Source organism: Trachinotus anak, unplaced genomic scaffold (assembly GCF_046630095.1).
Source record: "Trachinotus anak isolate AG129_WGS33_773 ecotype Australia unplaced genomic scaffold, CSIRO_AGI_Tana_v1 ptg000010l, whole genome shotgun sequence".
Taxonomy (NCBI): domain Eukaryota; kingdom Metazoa; phylum Chordata; class Actinopteri; order Carangiformes; family Carangidae; genus Trachinotus; species Trachinotus anak.
In genome coordinates this window covers 15,406,865-15,429,496 of record NW_027273861.1, presented here as the reverse complement: position 1 = coordinate 15,429,496, position 22,632 = coordinate 15,406,865, and the positions used below count along the sequence as shown (strand labels likewise).

At 40.6% G+C, this 22,632-nt stretch overlaps 1 protein-coding gene across 2 annotated transcripts; it reads left to right on the top strand.

Moving 5' to 3' along the window:
- Positions 1-8,925: 8,925 nt before the first annotated feature.
- LOC139627167 (ceramide synthase 2-like) lies at positions 8,926-22,588 on the top strand. 2 transcript variants are annotated; one of them, XM_071487870.1, is made up of 11 exons: positions 8,926-9,072; positions 10,307-10,483; positions 13,235-13,352; positions 15,286-15,404; positions 15,847-15,904; positions 16,180-16,230; positions 17,292-17,384; positions 18,203-18,331; positions 19,364-19,470; positions 20,259-20,415; positions 20,499-22,588. In XM_071487870.1, the coding sequence occupies exons 2-11, from the start codon at positions 10,308-10,310 to the stop codon at positions 20,703-20,705; spliced, it is 1,215 nt and encodes a 404-aa protein (XP_071343971.1). In that variant the 5' UTR covers positions 8,926-9,072; position 10,307; the 3' UTR covers positions 20,706-22,588. The 2 variants fall into 2 exon arrangements, with proteins under 2 accessions (XP_071343971.1, XP_071343972.1); XM_071487871.1 differs by having other exon boundaries at positions 9,062-9,538.
- Positions 22,589-22,632: the final 44 nt, after the last annotated feature.

Here is a 22,632-nt window from a genome sequence, read left to right as displayed (position 1 = left end):
TTAGAGCTAAAAGGAAGAATGTGTGCAAAATTAACATGGCAAGCAGTGATGGTTTCCATTTGTATTTAGAGTCTTATTTCTCTGGAGTCCAGATTTGAGATTTGAGTTGTTCCTGGTGGCCTAAACTATATGAGCAGCACATGAACACACAAGAATTGTTAAATGATAAGTCAGCCAATATAGTCCATATTTTTCTTACTGACAACAAATCCTATGAAAAGATCCAAACCAACAATGAACTGATCCTAATAACAACTGGTTCCTGTGCAGCAAAAACATGGCTTATTCCACCATCCCAATAAGCATGGGCTCTGTATTTTGAGTCAGTGCCACTTACATTGTTCTAGTGTCAAAAATACTCATTTGCATACCAAGTGTCTATTAATCCATATCTGAAAATAGTCCCCAAGAAAATCACTTGTAACATTTGTCTAAAACTACCATACCCAACTGAAATTGAGTCTTTTTTGAAAACAATATATCTGTCGGTGCACACACACAAGTTTGACACAACAGACAGAATAGATTAGTGATCCTTATTCTTAGAATTGAGAGGTCATGAATCTGAAATTCAAAAGAGATCTAGAGAGCACCGATATGTCACTTGATGAGACGGTGAGAAGCATGAATAATTAAATCTTAATAATTAAAATAGGACAGGACTGAGTAGCTGAAGAAACAGGACAGCCCTCATTGCTAAGAAATGCCACGAAACAGACCTGAATACCTGCGACCTTTACCCTGAACACCAGCTGTACATAATAGCCGGTCATTAGGGAGGTGTACCGTTAGCTGGGAAAAGAGGCGATGGCTGATAGCAATAATTTTACCACTCAGCTTCACCTGGTTTCTCTTTCAAGAAATTTTAGCGCTGTTGGTTTGAAGAACAGGTACAGGTTTGTATGTATGAAGATAAGAGTCAGGGTTCCTCTGTTATCCCCGCAGAGTTAATATCCAGTTTTCATATATAAAACACAGGTATAGGTCAGGTAATGTTTAACTGAGCCCACACTGGCCCTGGGTGGGAGACCTTTACAACAAAGAAAATAACATGAGATAACAAAATCTTTATAGAGTCACAATGGAACAATTTGAAATTAAGGTTGAGACACAACAGGCCTCTGGCTGTGTTCATCAGTCTGATGTACTAAAACCTCACACATCTGTGTCTCATGTTTCTTGAAATCAATAATAGACTACTTCTTAAAATGCAATCCATTTGTTCATTTCTGTTGTCTGTTTTTTTTTTTTTTTGGGTTGTTTTTTCTGAATTTCGTTTTTCTCACCCAGTTACTTAGATACTTTTCTATTATATTCCTGTTTTTTTTCAGCAGGTTTCTATTCACTCTGGCATGAAGAGCACACCTACAAACACAATTAAAATGAACAATTTCACCGCTATAAATAGTTCAACTAAATTAACCAAAATTAAACTTGTATGCTGTGTTTCTTTATTGATTTTTACCTACTCTGTTTTTCTGTTTATAAGAACAATCGCTTCTGAAACTGTGTCCCATTATTGTCAAACAATGACGCCAGTACTCGGCATTGGTTGGTTCTGTGGGAGGTTATGTCTCATGACTCCAGGGTCTCTTAAATACTTTTTGAGTGAAGCTATGAGACGCTGACCCCCAGCCTGACACAACAGATGACATAGCCTCCATCTGACTTGAAGTTTGCCTGTTAATTAAGGCTGTAAACAGGCGGGTGAGAGAGGCTTTGTAGATGGCTTTATTCAACAAAATCAAACTTCCTCACTTGAAGTTTAACGATGTTTACTTCTGCAGGTTGGAAATGTAACTTTGACCAGGCACACAAACACACGTCTGAACGCGAACACACATGCACACGTGATGTGAGGAATACCCATACAGCTGGCTGTTGTATTACGTCAAGTGTTCTCGCTCTTTTGTTGCTCCCAAAGCAGACGTTCATTAACAAAAATACTCATTATTCTCTTGGCACGCACAACGCAACTGAAAATAATATTGCTCATTGTTCAGTCACTTGGCAACAAGAGTGTTCTTCTTGCTTTTTTTCATTATATTTTCTGGAAATTCATTTGAGGATGTGACGTATTCTGTCAGTAGCAAAAGACTTAAAGCCATAATTCTTGCAAAGACAGTGAATATCATATAACAGCATTATACCTACAGTTTCTCATTTTGAAGAAAAAAATCAACAGCCTTTATTGTCTGGGTGTTTTACTGTAAACTCGTAAACTCCTAAAGCATAGATAGATTAAAATCAAAGCTCCCAAACTGTAAATCCTTTCGGCTAGATAGTTACTTTGTGATACAAAGTCTTATGCTACAGCGTCTCACTCTTTGTTTATCACTCACTCGCACTTTCCAATACAGTACACTGCACCAAAACTAGAGCAAATAAAGGAGAAAATTTGGAGGCGACCCCTTGAAAGGTTGAATGAAGTTTTGAAGTGAAAGCATGTGGGACTAGATGGGTGCCTGAAGATCAAGAAGAAATAAGGTGTGCCTCTCTGAAGCCAGCACACCACTTAGACATCTCCAAATGTTTAGCCCACATGGCATGGAGTGTGGATGCTCCAATCAGATATCCCACTGAATGAGGACTGTTAAACATCTGAGGAGACTGCAATATCTGTCGCCCTCTGCTGGAATAAAGTGTCATCACCTTTTTAGCCCAGTACTGGAATGGGGTCAAACCCTGTCCATGAGGGAGACTTCCATTTAGCCCAGGAGCACCATCTTAACTGTATGCCTCCAGTTGCTGTGTTAGCCTGGTCTCAGATAGAGAGTGCATTAAGACGAGGAGGACTTGTACTGTTGTTTTTAGAGCTTACAGCTGGAAAGTTAACTGGCTTCACTCTGGGGGTCTGAGGGAGAACTGACGCCAAAAACAACAGACAAAAGAATGAGAAACAACAGCAGAGGGCTCCAGGAATGCTCCAAGAGAGAAATTAATCGAGGAGGGACATAGAAAGAGAGCATGCATGTGAGAGCTTCCCAGCAGTCTTCCACAGGGAGATGAGAACAGAGCCTCTGTTGTGTTGGCGGCCACAGGGTGCCGACAAAACACCTGGCAGAGGGAAGAAGAAGGGGATGACAGAAAGCTCAGAGAGACCAGGGGGATATTGGACAAGAGGGAGATCAAGAGAGCTTGTGCCAATGAGGCTGTGTGTCCATGTCCGTGTCCGTGTGTGTGTGTGTGTGTGTGTGTGTGTGTGTGTGTGTGTGTGTGCTAATAAAAGAGAAAAATCAAATGAGAAAATCAAATGAAAAATAAAGCACACAGAAACATCAGCATGTGCCTATCCTTTAAATATATGTGCTTGTCTACTCCATTGTGTGTCTGGACAAACATCTAATGGGTATGAGTGAGACACGAGTATGGGTATACATGCACGTGTGCTTTTTTTTTTGTAAACTGTAATCCCCAGTCATGGTCCTGTGGGAAAGTTTTGTATATGTGTGTGAGTGTGTGTGTGTGCATATGGGTCTCCTGGAGCAGCCCTGCCCCGGCCCCGGCTGAAACGTGACTGTGCTCCAGCCAGGTCCTCAGCAGCTCAGCTCAGCCAGGCTCAGAGCCGCCACTGCTGCTGCTGCTATGAAGCACTGGTTTCCTGTGCACATTCCCCACCTCCCCGGCTGTGTTATTGATGGCCAAGACAGAGGGGTACACAGCTAAGAACCAGGGGCATTCAGAGGCCTCCACGGGTCTTCAGAGGCTTCCACGGTTCCAACCACTACTTAAGGCCTTCAAGACCCACTGAGACATGGCTGGGGGTGGATCTTCTTGGGAGAGTTGTTGTTTTCTTTTTAGTCATGGCAGCAGCGGCAGCGTCAGTCTGTTGGTCAATTGGTCCACCACTCAAATATCTCATCAATGACTGGATGGATTGCCATGAAATTTTATACAAACATTCAAAGCTCCCAGAAGATGGATTGTGACTTAAGTGACTTTTCCTGTGGCTCATGGTTTTAAACGAAATGTCTCACAGATGGGTTTCCATGACATTTGGTACACATTTTCACTTTTTCTTCAAATTGTTTTTGTGTGTTGTAGCCCACTTAGGGCTGCTGGACATGCCAATAACAAATACAATTCAGCCAGTAGAAAGCAGAGGAAGCTTTTATCACAGAGGAGAGAATCAGATGGTTAAAAAAGGGCCAGAATTAAACAAGGTAACAAAAATAAGGCTGTGCAGGTCATTAGGACTCTGTAGGGAACTAGAAACTGCAATTTCTGAAGAAAATGTGTTGGGATTGCTGCTTCTGCACAAGCTGAAGCTAAACTGCGTTGCTGGCTTAAACTCGTATGAAGAAGTAACTGAAGTAGTATTAAGAGTTGGGGAAAGAAGGAAAAGGGACGAGGAATTCAAATTGTTGCATGAGCAGTGAAAAAAAGGATTAATGGTGCATCATATTGTATAAATAAGTAGAAGTACACGGAAAAAGACTGAGCTGCATTGCTTCACGCATAGCCGAAGCCAAACTGCATTGCTTCTTTAATGGCATGAGATATGCATGAATCTTAAACTGAGATCAAAGAAAATATATGACGGTCATAAAGGTCATGAAAAAGAAGAGTCAAACAATGGAAAATAAAGATGCAATGTCCTGGAAGCTTCCATAGATTAATGCCTGTGACATATGGGAGTAGAAACTATCACTAACTACAACTTCCACTGGACTGTGGACAACATCCAGGCAACAACGGATGGGTGCAGGAGCACCCAGATGTGACCTGATGTGCTTTGCTTTTAGTTTACGGTAGAGTTTTCTTCCAATGAGCAACAAATGACTGTGAGAAAGTGGAACTATGTTAACAGCATAATTTGTAGAATAGCGTCTAACTATAGCATATAGCATTTCTAGTTTTAGTATTAGTACAGGTTGTGAGGTCTTAATAGTGCACAATAAAACAAAGTGCAAATGATATTTGTATTTGTAAAAGAAAAACAAGACTGTTAATAAAACTGAACAAATGACATGAGTGGTGACATAAAAACATTGTGAAGGAAGGAATGCTTTTGTCAACATTTGTAAACAGATACAGAGCAGAAACACGAATGAAAAAAAAAAAATAATAATAATAGTGGATAATAAACTAGTTTTGAACCTGAGAAGAACATATAGTGGGGCTGCTTTTGCAGCAATCCCACCTAACAAGACAAAGCAGCATTCTAAGTTTCATTATTAATGCAGACATGGCTTGGAGTTGTTCAGCATTGGTGAATATTCAGCACCTTACTTGTTGAGGAGTGTTTGCACAACTGTTGTTGTGATTGGCTGTAAAAAGGAAATGAACTAACTGGTGGTCATACACCAATGTTTTGCTCATTATACCAATTATGTAGCAGTTCTCCAACACACACACGCACTCCTAGTCACACAGGCTTGTCTGAGTACATACACAAAGCAACCCCAACTTCCATGAGAAAACCACTCTATAAAACCACATGATCTCATTTCAAAACAAAAACTGACTTCACTTTTCCTGCATTACTGCTTTTTGAAAATATTGCAAAACATTCACTGTATTAATTTGGTGTGTTTTTCTCTCCATAGCATGTATGTGTGTTTGCTTTCTACCAGCTTGATGTGTAAAGTGTGATAACCCACTAATATACCAGACAGCCCGCATTCCTCCTCTCACGTTGTCATAATTACGTCTCACATATTTTCTAATGGTTTACTTTCCCTATAAGTCGCTTATATGACAAGGAAGTAAAAAAGGGGCCGTGAATGTGCATATGCGTGTGTATGACTGAACACGAGCATACATACACATCTAGGCAAGTAGGGCATGTTGATATAGGGCTGTACTGTAGGTGTACTATAGTATGAGCATATAGGAAATGGGTCATCCTAAAAGTCTGAGGAGATAAGAAACATTAACTCTGGTGTGTGAAAAAGTCAACAGCTGGCCAATACAACAAAGATGCAGTGAAAACAGAACGCACACAGCTTGGGGACATGTCCCTGCCCTCATTTTAGAGATGATATCGTCATGACAACTCAATTATTCACCTGTCAGCCAGAGGGCTTATCATGATTTCTGTGGTGCAACTCCAGTATGCAAAGGCCTCACAAAGCAAATTAATCATAATCCTGAAAACATTTGTTTTGTGACTGTAAATCACTCTGCGAGGGTTGAAAAACAGTGAAGATTTGTGTGTGGTATACATCCACTGGTTCACGTGACATCATACTTATGTTATCAACCTATTGCAGGACGTGTCACACCTGTCATAGGAATTCCACAGAGGCAGACAGAAAAATCTCTTCATCTCGAGATGGAGAGATGAAGAGTCACATGTTCTGTCTACATTATGCTCAGCAGTTTGCTCACATGCTTACACATGAACAATTTCAGCAAAGTAAACAACAGACTGAAGACATGTGAGCATAGATATACACCCACCGCCCACTTTATTAGGTTCAAGATGTGAATCTCCTGTTCCACCTATTAAAGGTGCTCTATTTGGATTTGAGATCTGGTGACTGTGGAGGTCATTTGAGTACAGTGAACTCAGTGTCATATTCAAGAAACCAGTTTGAGATGATTTGAGCTTTGTGGCAAGGCTGCTGGCATAAAGGGATGGATGTGGTCAGAAACAATACTCAGGTAGGCTGTGACCATTACACCACCACCACTAGCCTGCACCGTTGATACAAGGCAGGATGGATCCATACTTTCATGTTGTTGATGCCAAATTCTGACCCTTCTTTCCAGTCTTCTATTGTCCAATTTTAATGAACCCATGCGAACTGTAGCCTCAGTTTCCTGTTCTTGTCTGACAGGAGTGGCACCCGGTGTTGTCTACTGCTGCTGTAGCCCATCTGCTTCAAGGTTCAACATGTTGTGCATTCACAGGTGCTCTTCTGCATACCTCGGTTGTAACGAGTGGTTACTTGAGTTACTGTTGCCTTCCTATCAGCTCGAAGCAGTCTGGCCATTCTCCTCTGACCTCCAGCGTCAACAAGGCACCTCCGCCCAGAGAACTGCTGCTCACTGGATATTTTCTCTTTTTCTGACCATTCTCTGTCAACCCTAGAGATGGTTGTGCGAGAAAATCCCAGAAATACTCAGACCAGCCCATCTGGCACCAACAACCATGCCACGTTCAAAGTCACTTAAATCACCTTTCTTCCCCATTCTGATGCTCGGTTTGAACTTCAGCAGGTCGTCTTGACCATGTCTACATGCCTAAATGCAGTGAGTTGCTGCCTTGTGACTGTCTGATTAGATATTTGCTTTACTTAGCAGTTGAACAGGTGTACCTAATAAAGTGGCTGGTGAGTGCCGTTGAGTGTATATAATATATATGTATGTACTCTTTGTATTCTTAGATATGCATTCTTAGATATGATTAATTGTAGCAAATAGTACATTATAACCCTATTAGCACAGGTGGAGCTGCCTTCTTTATGGGCTTGCAAATTCAGCTCTGCAGAGCAATGAAGAACACCGGCGTTTGCCTTTACTGTCTGGCTTCCACAAACTGTGTAACACAGGAAGCAGTGGTTAAATTATTTGGCCTGTATTCATAGATCTAATTTCCTTGAGTCTTTTCCCTCCAATCTCTTGCAGACATTGTCTGTGCAGAGGTGAACAGGACTTTAAAAATCAGAGCCCAGGATACCTAGAATAACAGCTCCTGTATTCTTGCCTGTATTACTTAAAGAGGTTAAAGATTATGTGACATCGGGCAATAATTCCTTAGACTATTACATCTATGCTTTCTGGTGTTTGAGGTGAAGCAAGCCAAGAATGTATAAGATAAGAGAAAAAGCTGAATTTTGCCATTTCTTTAAGTAAAATATGACAACTTTTGACGCTGCTGCCCCCTACATGAATGTTAATTGCATACATTATTAAATCCCATCACCAGCCTCTACCTCCAAGCTTTACATAATGATTCATAACTTTAAGTTTTTTTAGTAATACAAGGAGAAAAGTGAGTTTGTATATGCTGTCTACATAAATACCTGCCCAGTGGAATTTCCCTCCAGAAGCCTTTCTCTTTCAGTAAATACTGTCAGAGTATGACTGGTATGAGAGGCAGCGTCATGTGAGCCCTGCTCTAAATGTTATCAGCTTTCTTAACATGACGGTTGATTGATAGATGTTATCAGTGACAGGAAATATTCCCATAGGCCGACTGAATTTGTTCCCCTGCCACCTTTGGTGTAGGTTCTTGAATCCACTCTGTGAAGTGAAAACTTACTGTTTCTCTCTGATAACAACTACTTTAGCGTTACCCGTTTGAACTGTATGCAAAGGTATGCTAAGGCCATAAGAAACAATGAATTATTTGGTGATGACAAACATGACTGTTGAAAGTAGGCTGCCATGTTGTAAATTATCTTAATACAGGGTTGTCATAAAGATTTCTGTTGTAAGTGTAACATGATTAGCTTACTAACAGATTATCTAAAACAACACAAAATGTCACTAATTACTTTCCATTTTGTTCCTATCTGTTATGTGCATGTTAGCTCTATGTAATGTCCTTAACTCCTTTATATTAACGCCACATCTTTTGGTGTACTCCAGTAAGGAGCTGCTTCACTGAGCACTGAAAAAAAAAAAAAAGTTTTCTTCATAGAGGATGAAAAATCTACCAGTAAGGTGAGATGCCTTCAGCAGTTTCCAAAGCAGACAAACTTGTGAAAATGTTTTTGACAAATACAAATAAAATGTTCACTCTTTTTTGGAAATGTTGACATTGACACAGAATGATGTCCCAAAACTAATTCAACTATATTATTATATTATGATTATTACAAATGCGCCTGTGCTCAGTTATTTGCTGTTAGGCATGTTTAACATTTCACTGGCTCATGGGATACGTTTTGAAGCACATGTTTATCTCATGCAGGACGGCACACAACCCAGTGCGGCGATGATGGTGGTGGTGATGATGATGGTGCTGATGATGACAGCGCCTCTCTCTCTCTCTCTCTCTCTCTCTCTCTCTCTCTCTCTCTCTCCACCCTCGGCAGGAGCAGGTTGCGTCAAACACGCTCCTCCTCTCCATTTCGGCGCTGTGGACGCTTCCCATTCGCATTGCAGGAGAGCGGACAGGTAACCGTAATATCGCACTTGTGTTCTGCGGTGCGCCGTTTTCCTCGGCTTTCTGGCGTTTAAAACAGACACATGTGGGCTGAGGGTGGGCTGAGGGTTGGCGGGGCCGTCCAGCTGCAGGCTGCAGCGGGATGTGAGAGGTGGGCTTCCTTCGTGCTCGCTGCCAGGCTCCACGGCATTATCACCATGAATAACACGCTGCATGTGTTTCACAATAAAACCTCGTTTATTGCTCTCTGTAGAGAAGAGCCTTAGTGTCTGCTCAGCTGTGCGGGGTGTTTTGTTTTGTCTTGCTGGCTGGCTGCTGCGTGGAGGCTTTGACGTACAGCATCATGCTCCGCCGTTATAATCAATATGCCAATCAATGTGACGCTATAGGGAAGCAGCCTTTAAGAGAGACTGTAGGCTACATAAGGACTCAAACCCACCTACTCTAGGCGTGTGATTTCGTAATCGCCCAAAAGAGGTGAGTGTTGATGGGCTTGTGCTGATTGTGTGTTTATGAATGTGTGTGTGTGTGTGAGAGAGAGAGAGAGAGAGAGAGAGAGAAAGGTTAAGTTGTTCTGGTTTTGTTGGGATACATGCAGTGACTAATGCTTGGAAAGGGGCCCACAAAGGTAGGCTGGTGGATTTGTATTCTGTTGCAACGTGCCGTTGTTTCTAGGCCTGGCAAGCTAAGAACTGTGTGTGGTTCAGAGCTGAAATGATCGTTGATTAATAAGTTGATTGACGGAAAATCGATCTGCAACTATTTTTAAAAGGGGTCTTTGTTGTCATTTTCCAAGCAAAACGTGCCACACATCTCCTGTGATCATCTGCTGCTTTCTGGAGACATGTACAACTGCAGACTGAGTTTCTTTGGGTTCCGGACTAACGATTGGATAAAATAAAGAATTTAAAAGCATCACCTTGGGCTGTGGAAAAATTAAAATGACATTTTTCCCTGTTTTCTGTTATTGGAGACCGACAATTAATCGACTAAGATCAAGAGATCAAGAAAACAACCCTAAGATTAATCAGTAATGAAAGTACCCTGGAGTAGCTCATTTAGATCAATATGAAGTGTGAACATGCAAGACGCTGCTTTGTTCCCTCTGTGTTTTTAAATTTCTAATCTTGGGCATCTCAGCTGCTGTTTGGCATAAATATGAATGAGGCATACATTAATGTTTTAACAGCACAGGTCTGCTAAGGAGTCCAGCAAACACTCACACTGTTCCCCCCCTCTCTTCAGGATGGAGGCCCTGTTAAATGAGTGGCTATGGCAGGAGGAGTACTGGCTTCCCCCTGGTACCGGCTGGCAGGACATTGAGAATAAGGAGGACGGCGGCCGCTTTCCCCTACCCAGGGATCTCATCTACACCTTGCCATTGGCTGTCACCTTCATCGCCCTCAGATATGTCTTTGAGAGGTGAGACACACCTTCCTCCCATCACAACTGGACCATGAAATGACACGTGCAAGACTTTCATTGTTGTTGTTAACTTTGACTTCAACTGGGCTTTACTCACTGGAGCAGTGAGTCGTGAATGTTTATGGTATGTCTACAATCATGAACTGAAATGCTGCAGCAGTATAAGGGGAACAATCAAGCATGATGAGACCCAGGTGAAAGCAAAATGTTTAAAAACATTGTGTCTGATTTCCTATAATTTCCTCTCGACTTTCTGTGGTCATGCTGTCTGACTGACTAGCTGGCATGCTGCCTGCAAAGCTGCTTGTGTGGCTCAGGATAATGGCTCCTCTATCCTTCATTAGTGCTCCCAGTAGATGGAGGGCGGGAAATCAGACGTGCAGTGGAAGGCAGACATCATGAGTAGGAAGTTTTAGCTGCTGACAGTACGAAAGCTCTTTCTCCTACCAGAGGAACCGGACTGGGACCTTATAAAACATTTGTGTGTGTGTTTGTGTGTGTGTGTGTTTGAGGAAGGAGGATGATAATAACTGTGATATGGCAATGCTGGCAGTGGTTTCCTTCTAGCTGATGTGAACCTGTAGAAGGTTAAATTGCAGTATAAGGGAAACCATGATTGGTCAATTTTTTAAAGGCTGTTGCTGTAAACTGCTCTGTCTCTAATGTTGGATGGTTACTGGTGCTGTGTTGATTCACTGTACTAATTGCTGGAAAAAAAAACAAAACAACCAGCCTCTGAACCCTCTTATAGAGATATACCAACCACTGGGTGCTCAAGAGGTAAAAAGACAGATGGGAAAACTGTAATGTAAATCCCCAGTTGTGCTTATTACGAGAATGGCTGCTGAAGCATCTGGAGACTTTGTGGAAAAGGTCAAAACACTTCTGTGGTGACGGCAAGAGGGACTTGAATCTTATCTTCGGTATAAGATTGTGACAATGGACATACCTGGGGAGTGTGTTTGGTTTTTAAATATTAAACAACAGCTCTGAAGTATTGTTTGTAGCACTTAACACCATTCAAGGCTATATTGACACGAGCATTACAATTACTTTATTAGTTCATCAACAGAAAACTTATTTATGACTATTTTTAAAGCTCTTAAATTTGAACCTTCCCAGGTCTCAAATGTAAGAATTTGCTGCATTTCTTGGTCTTACATTATAGTAAATTGAATATGATTGGGGTTTGGACTGATGATCAGGAAAGACAAGACATTTCATAAAGTCACCTCATGATATAAGATATTTTGATGTTCATGTTTCAAAGTAATTGAAAATAATAGCTAGTTGTCACCCTAATTTATATTACAGTTTAAAATGCTTCCATTGAAATACTACTCCTGAAATACTGATGCACATATCACCTTAAAGGTGTGATGAGTGTGTGAAAGCCAAGTGATGTTATCAAGTATGTGATCGTTTGTTTACAGAGCATTTTCTAGGCACAAGTGTATCAAAAAAGAAAATAAATCAAATTTATTGAACCACATTATGAATCTTGCACTGACCTTAATTTACTTACATCATAAACATTTCAGAATCACATGAAATCCTATCTCTATGGTCCTTTAGAGTATTCTCCTCCTTCTTAATCAATAGAATCAATTATTTAAAACAAATGCTTTCCTAACTATCTCAGGTAATAAAGTTGAGGTTTTCTTTATGCTCAGAAGTGCATGACTGTAAGCTGATGCCTAAAAACAAGGCAGCTGTACAAAGCAATGTCTCAGTCAGCTTGCCTGCACGCTTATCTGGTAAGAGGACAGGAATCTGGATGACGAAGACAGGATGCATAGCCTCATGATGGAAGGACAGATAGGCTGGTTTTTGAATGCTTTCTCTTATCAGCTGCTATATTCTCTGCCCTAATGATGAACTGTGCAAGCTTGCTTGGTACAGACTGTGTTCGTACCTTCATTTATTAGTTAGAGTATTAGAGTAGTAACATTAGATGAATTAGTAGCAGTCAGGGGTGGGTGGAGAATAGCATATGTGGAATATCAGTAAGCACCTGTGTGTGTTGTAGAGGTGGGCACCAGTGTGTTGGGTTTGCTAGCTGGTAGCTGTTGTGGTGGACGGAGGAGTTTGGAGGTGTTTCTTACATCTGAGGAGCCATCAGTCAGCTGGAAGGTGAAAAGGTATGTTTTCATTTGATCCTCCCAGGCCACAGCTGTTTTCCTGTGTTGAGGTAGGGGTGTGTGAGCATGTTTGTGTGTGCATGTGTGTGTGTGTGTGTTCCTGTAACCAGAGACTGTGTGTGTCTCTGTATAAAGCTGCCCTGACCTTCTCATTCTCTCTGATCTCTCCCTCCCTGCCCACTTCAGCATGATTATCTCTGAGATAGAGTTACACACGTGAATATGCACTTGCACACACACAGACACACACGTAGACACTTATCAAAACATCTCACCTGTGCTCGGTCCGTCTCCATCTCTCTGAAATACACACACATGCAGATCAAATGTCTCTTGATGCCATATCAGCTAATGGCATAGGCCATCTGACCAAATGTCACAATACACCCATGGGAGTGGCTCTGCAGGCTGTCAGGAGCAGTATAATGAGCTGTCTTGTTGCCATTGCTCTGTACTGTACTGTAGTAGGATCCCATTGGACAGCTGTTGATGTCACCTCAGTAGATCCTCTGGGATTATAATCCACTTTGTTGTACAATCAAGACTGAAGTTGATGTAGAAAATACATATTAGCTTTTCTTTACTCTCCTGTTCTCTGTCCTCTCAGGCTCATCGCCATCCCATTCAGCAAATATTTAGGCGTGAAGGATCGGATTCGGATTCGAGCCGCTTCCATCCCAAAGCTGGAGACCTTCTACAAACAAAACAGCCGGCAGCCATCGCAAGTTTGTATTTCTTACTCCCTTCCCATTTTTTGCTGATGACAAAAAAATCTCTTTTGTTTTAAATCAGTCATTTCCAAATCCTATCTTTTCCTGGCAATCAGCAATAAGCTACATGAGCAGCTTTTTTTAATCTTTTTGACCCAAACTTAGCCTCTTAAGCTTCAAACAGGCAGTACAAACTTGCTGCTGTATGTAGCCTGCAGACAGTTATTCAGGGCCTACTTACTGTCATAGACTTTGGCCGATAATATTCTCCTAAAAACTGTGCTAGAATTTAGCTTAAAGCAAAGATGAACCACTAAAGTGCTCTTTTTACTAGAAACACAAATGCATTCATTCATTGGATTGTTTAACAGGGCAGTACAGTACAGTACTTAATACGAGCCTCTCACTGATAATGCTTAGTGTGTTTGTAATAGCCAGGAACACTGAAGGAATGTGCATGACTTAGCATATGGAAGTTTGCATACATTTGCAAACCCAAATGAAGAGAGTGAAAAAGGTGGATGTGAAAATGAATGGGTGTAACTAACATAGTTTTATCCGTGTTTCCGCTTGTTAGTAATACCTGTGAGTGTTAGTGTGCGCTGGGTGTGGTTGAAGTGGTTGTTGCTGATGAGCATGACTGTTCTGCAGTTTTTTTGGATGATTTGTTTGCTGGTGCCGAACAAGGAACTGTAAAAAACAAAAAAAAACAGGAACTTCACCTGTGGGATTTTACCTAGTTCACATGAGTCATGCTGAGGCTAATTAACTGGAGACAAAGGTGCAATAAATATTAATTACACAGGATATTACAAGCTTAACCATCAGAATGCTATCTGTTCTCATTATCACCCCTTATTGACATATTTCCTTTTGTGAAACTCTTCATGAGAAATGCAGGTTAAACTCTACAACAATTACAATTGTTCCTTTGTGCAGATAGTTGTACTCCTTTCCTTTAATCAGTCGACAGGTGTGCGCAAGCAACAAAAGTTTAGGTTCATGTGAAAATTCTCCACCTTGGTTTGATATTGCGACACAGATGTTCCTGTGAAAACACGCAAAGTTGTGCACCTGTCAGGACAAGACATGACTTGGCATATCAGTGTGTGTGTCTGTGTGTGTGTATGTTCGTGTCCGTTTGTGTCTGTGTGTCTGTGTGTGTGTGTGTGCTTGCATGTGTGCATGGTCATGTACCCTGACTTATTTACACATCTTCTATTTCCATGTGACCTGGAGCACCTGCTTTTGGTATTGTGCCATGTAAATACCAGGCCACAATCACGCGAGAGATAAAGTTGGATGAGTTTTATTTGTAGGCTGCAGGCACCTGCACAACACTGTCAGGAGAAAATATTGCACATACAGTATTTTATCCTTTAATACAACACAAAGAGAGTGCTACACATAGCCAGTGTAGCTAAATGAGAATGTGTGTGTGTGTGTGTGTGTGTGTGTGTGTGTGTGTGTTGTTGTGCTGCCCAAGCTCAGACTAACACACTCTTGTAATTAAGTGTCACTCAGCAAAGGGACAGTAACAGAACCCTTTGTAAACAGGGAACATCAGACCTACAGTCGTCTTGTTACAGGCTCATCAGCACAGAGCAAATGGTTAGCTTAAACACATTTAACGCTGTAGGAGTCATCCATGTTGGTATGCAGGTACAATATACAGCTTGTATGATCTATATTCTCCTGTTAGGAAGTAGGAACACAACTGTCAGGGAGATCAGTAAAGTGCTCGGGCCAGTAATATATCACATGTGACATGCTGCATCTCAGACAGTGACATGACAACACTCTGTATCAAAATACTTTACCAAGTTATGAAGCAGTAATATCTTAATACATTAAAAAAAGTTTTTTAAAAAAAGTTCAAAATTCAGTCTAACCTTGAATGCACCCATACCCTGTGTGTAAATCTGTTTCTGTGCTTGTGTGTGTTCAGAGTGAGGTGGTGAGCTTGGGGAAGCAGTGTGGACTCTCGCAGAGGAAGATCCAGACCTGGTTCAGACACAGGAGGAACCAGGACCGACCCAGCAATACCAAAAAGTTCTGCGAGGCCTTGTGAGTTTTTCAATATTTCTTCCTAAATGCACTTGAATGAATTAAAGCTGCAGCAGGTTCATTGTTTTGGAAGGATTCAGCTGAGTGGAGCTGTAGCAGAGCAGAGAACCCCACTATTCAAACTCATATTGCGTATATTTGCTCTCAACTAAACAGCGACAACTGAGCGATTTGTGCACAGGAAACTCTGCGCTTTTCTGAAGTTCACCGATCTCCTGTCACAAGATTTCTCTGTTAAGTTTTACACTCTTGCTCCTGATTAGTTTTTCAGCAGTGTGCAAATCGCCTGGTGCAGAATTTATGTACTCAAGTGCTTTTAAAAATTTTTACTCATCCGTTTTTAAAACAGTGATACATTTCTTTTTGTCAGTTTTTTGTATTTGTTCATGATCATTTTATCCATACCCCCTCACAAATGATGTGTCTATTTTTATCTGGGCAGTTGGCGGTTTGTCTTCTACCTTGTATCGTTCACAGCCGGGCTTGGTTCATTAATTAATGTAAGTCTATCGGTCGCTTGCTTTTCATCCTACCGATAATCATGTCCTTGTACTGAATTACACTTCAGAACAAATAATACAATGTGAATGAATAGAAATTGGAGGATGCTGGATTTATAGTTGGGTGTGAGTGTAGTGGATTTAGTGTAATACATACATGTTTCATCATGGTATCATAGTTACATTGTGTATTACCCTCTGTTTGTTTACGAGGTTTAAATAATATCCAGGCAACAACTTGTTTCATGTGAATTATTGTTTCCTCAATATTCCAGACTCCATGGTTGTGGGATCACAGAGAGTGTTGGAGGGGATATCCCAAACAGGTGAGCAGGAAACAGCATGAAATCAAAGTTTTGGAAGACAAATGTTTTCTTTCTTTTTTTGTTTTTTGGAGGGTTTTTTTATGTTAATAAAAATCTGCCACCAGATGATGTCAGGCACTATTCCAAGAATCTATCTACCCTCAAATGGACATACAACATGGACATACAATAACAAAAAGTGAGTGGGGAAAAACAATAGCTGGGAGTCAACCAACAAGAAGTCTTTCGTCTCTGTAAAAGGATTATAACACAGATTGGTCAGCACACTCCACCCATCCACTAACTTTCATCTCTGTTCCTTCACTTCCTTTACAGTTGGCCTGAATGCTTTTGTCTTTCCAGATTTTTTTTTTTTTTTTTTTTACCTTCAGTTAGAAAAGCTAATATCTCCCTGTGCTGATGACAGGTATGCCTGCAGGTCGGCATTCCTCCAGGGGAGCAGCCCTTCCTTGTGGGGTCATGACCACGAACAGAACACAGTTGAAAAAATGCAGAGGCGCACGTCTCTGTAGCTGCAATTTGACTGATTACAACCCCTGCAGGCAATACTGCCGCTGACCTTTTTTGCCTTTTCTGAGGTCTTGTGGTCTTTGACAGGGAGAAAGGATGTTTTTAGGGGTTAAATGCCTCAGTCAACTTCCTTTGATTGTGTTACTGCAGACTTTGAGTGCTCTGTGCTCGGCAAGAAGTGTTTTGATTTAAGATAGCACACCACCACTTTTCTTTGAATAAAAACACTTCCTGTTTTAGAGAGCAGGTTGACGTCTATAGGGGAATGTGAGGGAAGGTCTTATATGAGCGTACAGAGCTTTGGAAACACGGCATATGGTAAAACAAATTGCACGTCTGCAAAACTGAAGGTGGAGTTTTGCCAGCAGTTTCACAAAATGTAGTGTGAGAGTTGTGCTTTGCTGCCTGTAAAAGCTTCAGAATAGATCTTCTGTGTGTTTTCCTGGGGCTTCACAGATAGGCAGGATGATGGAAATGCTTCTCTTGCAGGCACATAGCACTGTATGTAAATTGTCACTTATTGTTTCTCTCTTCCTCTAATTTTTTTTTAGCCTGTGGCCGAGGCTCATTACTGGTATTACATCCTGGAAATGGGTTTCTATTTGTCGCTGCTCATGTGTGTCTCTGTGGATGTCAAGCGAAAAGTGAGTGTGATTTTCAAGGATGTACCATCCCACACACACATACATACTGTACACACACACTTAAAACCTCAGAATGACATCCTGCTGCTTTTCAGATGGTTTCCTCTGCATTTCCTATTTTTTTTGTGCCTGAGGTCTGAACTTTTAGTCAAGTGGTCAAAACCCAAAAGCTAAACGTCACACACTTAGTCTTGTGTTTTGCATAGTGTAATCCAAACCTTGTTTTTCTGTTGCATGATTATACTTAATGCGGATTATGCACTGGATTATCTGCTATTACATCATAACTTGGTGTACTTTGTGTTTGCTCTCATTTTAAAACTGAGTTTTGCAGGATTTAAAATCTTGCATAAGAGACTTGGCACACACTGAAATAAAAACAAAATGAGGAATAAATATGCTCTAAACTATTCAGTTACACTTTGCTCTCTTGATAAACTGTATTTTTGTAACATTACAATAACTAATCACTGTAATTCCGCTGTTTTCCACATTTCTCTTCTTTAAGGAAACCTTTTGAAATGCTTGCAGCTGCTGCTTCAGCTCTTTTAGGGAGTTTCCTTAAGCTTGTAATGAAAAATAAGGTGGTTTTGTGTTATTCACAAGAGGCTTTAAAGCTGCTGATCAAAGATATTTGAGCTCCAGACACAGGAACAAATTACTGCAGACAACATGTAAATCTTGGCTTTCCAATACTCGGGCACAACTGATGAACAAGACCACAGGTGGAGAGCTGCTGACGTCATGGTTACATTATTGTACATTCTTCTCATGCTGTGTGGTTTGTGTGTGTGTGTTTGTGTGTGCGTGTGTTCCAGGATTTTAAGGAGCAGGTAATTCATCACATTGCCACCATATTCCTCATTGGTTTCTCCTACTGTACCAACTATGTGAGAGTTGGCACTGTGGTGATGCTGGTACATGACTCCTCCGACTTCCTTCTCGAGGTAAAACACCACAGCTGAATTTCAGTCTATGGCAATTGATTCTCTCTGCAAAGTTGAATAATGTTTCCAGAATTGACCCAAGACGTCTCTCTTCCATCATCGTGATCATATTTGGGGAGGAAAATAAGGCAGAACACTAGCAAATCTGATCGTGTACTTTTAGACTTGGAGCAAAGGGAAGGAGGAAATGCATTATTAAAATATGTCGAAAGTTGAACTAGTTTTGTCTAGTCGTTCACAGTGTTTTGACACGAATACAGCCATTGTGTATTTGTTGCGGACGTTAACACATTATACCCCTGTGTCTGTTATGAACTTCACTGTACACGGAAAATCATTATGGTCCATGGTAAAAATAAAAATATGCTTTGCAGCTGTAAAATAACTCTTGCCTGCTTGTCCCTCAGTGAGACAATGGGTCCATTGTCCTGGACGGTTTTCCCGTGTGTCACATTTCACTGATAACATCTGAAAATCAAGATTGTCAGCAGGAAATGTGTAGAGCGAGTCACGGGACCTCAGGTGTGACTGGGTGTCATCTGGCCTCTGATAAGTCACAAAGAGAAAGTTATGAGGATGTCAAACTCAGCCAGTAGCTCTGTGCAGCCAGGTGTATGTTTCTGAGAAGAGTACTGTTTCTTAATGACATTGTGGCCTTTGAAAGTCTGTTCTGAACTCAATTACCTGAATTCATTGATTTTAAGGGAACGTTCCCTTAAGGTTCTCTGACGAACGTTCCAGAAAAGTTCGCTAAAATTTGCGAAAATGTAACCTTTGGTGAACGTTACTGGAATGTTCTCTAAAAGTTATTTATATACAGACAACTTGCACTTCAGTGCTACGTTCAAAACACTGAAGCTTTTGTTACCCACTAACTGTAAATTGCTCTGGAAACAGCATTGGTCATTTTTTGTCATATGCAAACATAATCATAGTGGGTAAAATAGATATAAGCTAAAGCCTGTCTGTTCCCATTTTTGTTCAAATACCAATAACTAACAAGGACTTTTATCTTTCTTCTTCTTACAAAAGTCTGCTAAGATGTTTCACTATGCCAGCTGGACGAGGACATGTGACTCGCTGTTTGTCGTCTTTGCTCTCGTCTTCCTTGTCACAAGGCTGGTGGTGCTTCCCGGCAGGTAGGATGTTATATCAGCCGATTTCAGCTTATTGCAGATATGTTGGTATCAGTGTACATGTTGGCTTGGAAGTGACAAGAAATTAGAGTGCAGAAATGTCAAAGTAGGTTTGAGGTAATTTAGAAACAGCGTGACTGTGACACAGTTTGTCCACTAGAGAGCACTGACATGTACATTTGTCTACTGTAAAATGTTCACTCCAGTAGTCAGAGTTATTTAAGTGATCTTTATTAAGATGTTTGTTTATGTTATGTGTTTATGTTTTAACGTCGACTGATATATTATTTTTTAAACTCACAAATATTGGCATATGTATTAGCCTCAACAATCCAGAATTACTTTGACTCTACATTTGGATTTGAATTTTTGGTACCAGATGATCAAACCTAAAATATCTTTTATGCAGTGATCAGTTGGTGGTTTGTAGTGAGCTCCAGTGTTTTGTATTGTAGCACCCACTGCCATGTTTTGAAAGTTGTTTTTGTAGTCTCTGCAGTCAGTACTGATGTTTTGTTTGATGATTTGCTCCATTGTTCTGGAGCACCCAGTTGTGTCTCAAATACCCGCATCTATGCTCCTTTTTCTCTCACCACCATCTTCACATCACTGTTTTTTTTAGCTGAGACCAGAGGGTTCACAGGTCCTGGCAAAGAGTTGACATTGTCATTTGAGAAACAGAACTTCAGTGGTCGAAATGCTCTTAACTTTTTAAAGTCCTAAATTTTAAGTCTTGAACTGCCACTAGGCTGGGTCAAAACTGACTGTGTCTTATTGTGTTTATTTTATAGAGTGATCTACTCAACCCTTGTGGTGTCTTTAGAATTCTTCCAGCCCTTCTTTGGTTATTATTTCTTCAATGTCCTGCTGCTAATCCTGCAAGCCCTGCACATCTTCTGGGCATATCTCATCCTGCGCATGGTCTACAAGTTTGTGTTCTTGGGCAAGGTAAAGAGGACTACATGTTAAAATCAAGAAATTATGATGCTGGGATCACAAAATTGTTCATCATCTTTTATTTTTCTCCATAGGTTGAGCGTGATGAACGCAGTGATGAGGAGAGTGAGGTGGATGATGACGAGGAGGAGGAGGAGCCCGCGGAAGACGGGGACGAGCGCAGCTGGGAGCAAAGGAAGGGTGCAATTAACTCCAAATTGGCATCGCTGGCTAACAACTGTGTCCTGAACAACCTGACCAACCAGAGGAATATAAACAGCAGACTGCCCAAAGCCAGATAGTGGAGGAGCCCCCTTCCTCGTCTACCAAGCCTCACTGGAAAAATATGGAGATGACCTTATTTCTGACATATGATACTTACTTACGGCTTGTGTACATCCAACATGGTCCATTGATGATTTCAGATCAGGGTAGGTCTGCATTCTGCTTATCTTCAAAAAAGAGGGCGAAGAAGTACAAATGATTGTAAATCAGCACACCCAGTGTGAGATTAGGAAGAAAGGCCATCATTACTGTCACCCATACTACTGCATACTGTAAAAAACTAATTGGCAAAACAAGGAGACAGTAAAAATCCCCTTACATCTACTGTAATAATAATGTTTTTTGTATTTATGCTGTTTGTTTGTTAATACATAAGGATAGAAACTTTGCTATAATTCATTTATCCTTTCTTTGGTCAACAAGAGAAACTAAATGTTTTTATACAGGATCAAGCTGTTACCTACCACGTGTTATAATATGTTTTAAACAGAGGAAACTAAAGCTAGAATGAGGTAGTAATTCACTTCCCCAGCTTTGTATCCACACGCACAGTATAGCTGATTGTACAGACTATGAAAACATTGATTGTAGTAAATCTGTTGACAAACCACTTTATAGACTATTTTTATGAACCATTTACTCAACAGGTAATTTTTAAATAGTTTTAATCTGTGGCAGAAATGCATAAAAGTTCATTAGGAATTAAAAAATATTATATTTTTCTGTGATAGGATTTGATGTAGTCAGTTATGTTTAAGGTTAGTTCTTAGAAGAGATGTGGTGCCCCCTGGTGCACAGAGAAGAACGCATCCTCTGATAAAATGATGCCTTTAGAAAAAAAAAATGTACTAAATATGGGCTTAAATCAGATGTGTGTGTGTGTGTGTGTTACATTTTTTACTTAAACAATGTGACAGGCAGCATGATTTCTCAACAAGGTTTTTGTTAAGGTTTGCTCTACTGTACTTTGTTTTGTGCCTTGGCTGCTGTTTTTAAACTATTCTGTGACAAGGACTTAATATTAACATCTGTGTGTTAGTAGGATGACCTTTACCGGACAAACACATGGACCAGGACTTACTGTGACTTGTTTTAACGTTTTGTTTGAATTGTTGGTCAGTCTGGCAGCACCTGGGTTAGTCATGAAGAGTATGGGCATTAGATAGGCATCAGTGAAACATGAGCTATTCTGGATAATGACGTTGTCTACAAAGGTCAAATGCTTTAAGGCTCAGATCAAGAAAAGTCTTAATGAAATGTGAAGAATAATTTGTTTTATAAAAGTTGTGGGCATATTTTGATATTAATAGACTGAGCTCCAATACTTTATTGGGAATAAGAGGTCATTGGATTTTACATGTATTTATCCAGCATACTGAAACACACACCTGACATGAGTCACTGTCTGTAATGTTGTTTGGCTCCAGGTTCGTATGTTCTTGATACATTACTCATACACAATGTGTCATTCACTACCAAAAGCCGGTGTTACATTTTCATAGGTCAGTAAGGGCAATTCTTTAAGATAAGTGGTTGCTGTCTCCACAAACTAAGCATCTAATTTTATATTAAGACAAGTGTGACTGGAGTAGAAACAGGGCTGTGTCTGACTCTGAAGAGGGACTTAGTAGCACTGAGACCCACAGTACAGAGTGGGATTTAAAATGACGAGGTTGTAGAGCACTTAAAGGGCTGATCCACTGAATTATACACTTATGACCCCCACTATGATATTTGTTTTTATAAGTAAAAATGGATATAAAGTTCATAACTAACAAGTAGCAGGAGAGAAGGATGTTTCCACTTAAGTTTCTCTTGACTGTTCTCTTATGAGTGCACAAGGATGCTTTGTTGATTGTGTGGGAAGTTTTAATAAATATTACTTCTGTTGAAGAAAGTAGCGCTGATGTCTCATGTTGTCTGTTTTAAAAGTCTTGAATCTGT